Below are 5,120 nucleotides of genomic sequence, written 5' to 3'. Positions count from 1 at the left end.
AAACCTATCGGGGTTTTACTCGTAGAAGCGATAAATTGCAGACCACCCCTCCCCTTTCCCCCAACCCCCTCTTGTTAACTATAGGATAGGCACAAGGGCCCTCCAATGAATATAGGCAATTCATTTACTCAAACTAGTCCCATAGGAGCTTCAAGTTACAAAGGGTTTAACCATTGGTCATAGAAGTCCCACATGGAACTCCCTCGTTGGTTTAACTTTTAACGGACATATCTCTTAATTTAGAGGTTATATTGAGGTAAAAATTTTATCATCAAAAAGCTCTTAACGAGTTGGATGCAATGGTGTTATCAAAGTTAATTTCACCAACCTTTGGAAAGCATAATTTGTAATCCCATTTTCATAATGAGACCATAGATGTTAGGCTACTTAAATGTAACACCTCACATCATCTTCGAAATGTTATAAGGGATGGGAGGGAGAATTACATCCATAGAGAGGAAATAAGTAATTTTATACTAGAAGAGACAAAATTAAATAGAGTAATACTAAAATTTTGACCTAAGTGGATTTACATAATAACATTTGTAACAAATGGGACAGAAAAAATGGACATTACACAATTAGGCTGAAGGGTCTAAGTCCAAGAATACGACTTTGACGGGATCTTTTAAGTCATTGAATGTTCTCCCCAATGTAAGAGTTATGTTGTTCTATTCTCTTCATTATTTGATCTAAATCAATCAAGTGCTCAAGGGAATGAAGAATATTTGCATGGTGCTCATGTAGATCCAAGAGATTATGCCCTAGTTAAAACTTCATATGATGGTAAAAATCAACTTACACATATTGATTGAAGCAACCCCTCATGTGCCCTATGTCTAGTATCTAGTTTTCTCATTTTGTAAGAATCTTTTTATTTTAGAGGGGAGTTCTTTGAGAGAAAGCTTCCACCTCAGCTCGGTTGAGTTCTTCTTATATGTGTCCTCACATGAGGTCACAATATCACATAGCAAAGTCTTGTAGCTAGTGTTGCATGTATGTATTTCCCTTGCAAGCATGTTTAATAGGTGCCTCGCCTTCTAACTCGGGCCCAATGATGAGCCATGGGGATGAATGAAAGTATACGAAGACTTAGGCGGGAGCCAAGATAAACTAAGGGATTTAGGAATATAGGAGGGTGTCACGTAAGACAAGTGCCAAGTAAAATATACTCACAAATAGTGGGGTTGGCTAGGAGAGATAATCGCAATGTCATCACAAGAGTAAAGTGGTGAAGAACGATGAGCCCCCACATGCACCGAATTGCCATCAAACACTAGAAGGGAGGCTTACAAGGAGTCCAATTTGATAGCAAAGCCAACAACAATAAGGAATTGAGAGAGACATGAAGACTTGACACTGCTCGAGAGAAATGAAGCTCGTGTCAAAGAGAAACAAAAAGGCACTAGGGAAGAATGTTGAGACCACCAAGAAAAGGGGGGAAAGACAAGTCAAAGCAACTATGGACAAGGGAACGAGAAAAGAAAGTGTGATACCTCAAGCCCCCAAATAGAGAAGGTGTCTACCACCCTACAAGTGAGCAAAGAAAATTGTCTAAAAATAATTTTGAAAGAAAAACTAAAATTACCAATTCTTAGTAAGTGTTGCAAAGTATGGAGAGAAACAAGTCTCGCGAATTATTACTATCCTAACGAGTGAAAGACATTCTTGATAATTAAGACCACTTCATGGTTTTTCTAACTCCACATTCACTCTATCTCCACTCCATGAATTGCATTCCCTACCCATGATGCCCTCTTCAGACATGCTCCAAAAAAACCAATCAGAATAAATGTTTCTAAACTAAGTGCCATGGGACGAGTCTTAATACCAATTTCCATCGCATGAGTGATTAGCCCTAACTCAAATACCGCGCAAAGTGAGAGTGATTAGCTCTAGCTCAAATAGTGAGCAAAGTGCATGCCACTAGCTCCCATCACTTTACAATCGTGTCAACTTTTCAGAACCCTTAATGATCACCGACGTGTTCTAACTTCTCAACATTTAACATTCATGGGGCCCGCTCACGTCCCTCAATTCCTTAGCTAAATGAGATAGCCGCATCTAGCTCCCCTTCTCACTAATCCTCGCCCATTTGAAAACCTCTACCTATTAATTATTAATATTTAATTAATTTAAATTTCATAAATCATCATTAAAAAAAAGTATAGAGTTAAAAATTAAAATGGCTAGCACGATGGGTTCAAAAGCATCATCCAGGTATGGTGAATCGATTAGTTCCTCATTTACTAAACCTAAAAGGATGATAAAGTAAACTATTTCTTAAAACATAAGAACTATCATTTATGGTTGATCACGACTTTATTTATTTTCAATCACAATAGTGGTCATATACATGGTTCAAACTTATGCAATGGATTTTAGGCTGTAAGGATAAATTCGAAGAACTTGAATCCATCTAAAATGGTGGTGAAAACAGGATCACGCACCCACGAAGTACTCGAATCCCTCGAAAATGGTGGTGAAAATTGGACCAGGCGCCTATGATCATAATGGCGGAAAAGGGAGAGTCTACCAATGTGTCTAAACTGAGAAATAGTGGGGATCGCTGAGCCGACCATAAGGACAATTGAAATTATTTTTTGGGCTTCCCAACTAGCTATAAATATGGTTTTATCGTTCAATTTCATAATTCAATCATAAAATTTGCATACTTCAATCCGCATTACGGCTACGGCCCGAGATTCAGGAGGACGTAAAAAGCAACGTGAAGGCTACGTGGGCGTTACTTGCCTCTCTGTTACATCCCGCTATTGAACGAATTCAATTTAATCTTTCATTAATTGCCTCAGAGCGAAAAGGTCCGTCCACCAACAAGAAGTTATAGTCATGGCTCCTGTGGTTCCTAATGCACCTAATACTGTGGTCGCCTTTGTGAACAATTATTACAATGCTGTTGTTCTGTGTCCTCATTTGTTGTACACATTTTATAAGGATTACAGTATACTTAGCCGCCCAGCCCCGAATAATCAAATTCCCCAGAAGGTCAACATCAAGACAATTGACTCGCAGGCATCTTACAACAATGGAGTACTCGTTCTGGTAGGTGGATCGGTTACATTTAAAACCAACGAAACACATACCTTCTCTCAGTTCTTTTTCTTGGCTCCTGGAGAAAATGGGTACTTCATTTTGAATGATATTTTTAGGTACGTGGGTGAAGAACCAGATCAACCAAATCTTGTTTTGATAAATGGCTGCATTGTTGAACAACATGTACCCAAACCTGATCTTGTGTCAGAGCCATCTGTCAAGTCTGAAGCATTAGCTCAAGATCAGAAGAGTGGAATTAAGCAACCCACAACAGTGGTGGAGGAGCCTGCTCCTGTTCTTGAGAAGGTACACATGCAGCAGAAGTCTAGGGAAGTCCCAGAAAGCTCAACAGACCAAAATGTTTCAACATTTGGATATGTTCATAAAGAAGGGCCACCTGCGCCTGCTCATCCTCATGAAATTCCAGTTATAGTTCAAAATGCACCAGAAAATTCTTTTGCTTTAATTGATAAAGAAAATGCAGCACCATCCATTGTCGCACTTGTTAATGAAGGCCCACCTGCCCCTGCTGCTCCTCCTTCTCAAGAATTGCCTGATGTACCTCAAAATGTACCAGAAAATTTTTATGCATCAAGTGATAAGGAAATTGAATCCCCATCCATTGTTGCACTTGAGAAACTGTGTCTTCAAAGTAAAGCAGCTAACTATATTTCCACTCCACCAAAGGCATCTTCTACAGCTAACCCCATAAGTTCCACTACAGTGAATATGCCAGACAAAAGCGCTGCAGAAGGAAATCGGTGCTGTGTTTTTATCGGCAACCTGCCTGCTGATATTACACCTCCCCAGGTTGAGGTAGAGTTCAAGAAGTTTGGGGCAATTAAGCCTTCTAGTGTTCAAGTTAGGTCTACGAGAGACGGTAGATCCAGTTACGCGTTTGTTGAATTTGAAGAAGCAGCTTCAGTCCAAGCAGCAATTCATGCATCCCCTATGCCAATGGGTCCAAGAAGAGTATTTATCAATGCGAAACGTCCTTCTAGGGAGGAATTGAGCTATGATAGTACAAGAGGACGTGTTGGCTATTTCAAGGGAGGTCGAGGAAATGGAAGAAGTGATCTTATGAGCAGAAATAGCGGTGGTGGAGGTTCTTTATCTGGACGACGTGCTGATGGTATTCAAGAAAGAAGAAATGGTGGAAGAGATGCGATAATGACAAGCAAAGGGCTAAATCCGAGGACGTGATCTGTTGATGCATGACAACTACAGCCCAAGCAGCGTTCGGATGAGCTGTTCTAGAAACTGAGGTTTGCCATAGTAGGCTAACAAATATAGATATCGATTTACAGGTCTACTCGAGATTAAATTTTTTAAGTTGTAAATATTTTTTTAATTGTAAAACTTGAACATAAGATTGGTTAGAAAAAAATTACACATACTATTTTTTTTGAATGCTCAGAAAAAAGAAATGAGAAAATACATAGATATATATAAATGATTCGTCCATACAACGAAAATGGTTTTTTGTTAAAACAGAATGTAGTGAGATGATACTATCACAATGTTTTTTAAAGGCGTCATGAGTCATCAATGTATCTAATATAATTTCTGGATGCATATTTTGGTAGGTTAATGAAAGAAGAAATGGTGGAAGAGGCTAAATCCCAGGACGTGGTCTGTTGCTGCATGACGACTACAGCCCAAGCAGCGATTCTGATGGGCCGTTCTTTTACATAACTGATCAGTTCAGAGTTCTAGTTTTGACAGAATCTAACATAGCATTAAGTATTCTTGTAGTATAAGGTAGGGACTGGCGTGAACAAAACGCAATTAGTCAAATTTTCATCAATGCAATTTAATGAGTTTTTGTTGCAGATTTCCTCAAATTAATTTTAGAAACTGAGGTTAGCCATACTATGCTAAACAGTATAGATTTAAAGGTCTAACTAGTATAGATTTACAGGTCTACTCGGGATTCAATTTTTTGAGTCGTAAATATTTTTTTAAATGTAAAACTTGAACATAAGATTGCTTAGAAGAAAAATTGCATTTATATAAATGATTCGACGATACAACCAAAATAGTTTTTTTTAGAGAAAGATTTCGGC

At 38.6% G+C, this 5,120-nt stretch overlaps 1 protein-coding gene across 1 annotated transcript; it reads left to right on the top strand.

The window, feature by feature from the left end:
- The first annotated feature begins 2,850 nt into the window (after positions 1-2,850).
- On the top strand, positions 2,851-4,257 carry LOC149256099 (nuclear transport factor 2-like). Its single transcript, XM_089455219.1, has one exon. It carries the CDS (start codon positions 2,851-2,853, stop codon positions 4,255-4,257), a length of 1,407 nt encoding a protein of 468 aa, XP_089311345.1.
- The last annotated feature ends 863 nt before the right edge of the window (positions 4,258-5,120 follow it).

Source organism: Pinus tabuliformis, chromosome 7 (assembly GCF_031772625.1).
Source record: "Pinus tabuliformis cultivar Carrire ecotype Pingquan chromosome 7, CPIR1, whole genome shotgun sequence".
NCBI classification, from domain to species: domain Eukaryota; kingdom Viridiplantae; phylum Streptophyta; class Pinopsida; order Pinales; family Pinaceae; genus Pinus; species Pinus tabuliformis.
This window is presented reverse-complemented; position numbering and strand designations above follow the sequence as displayed.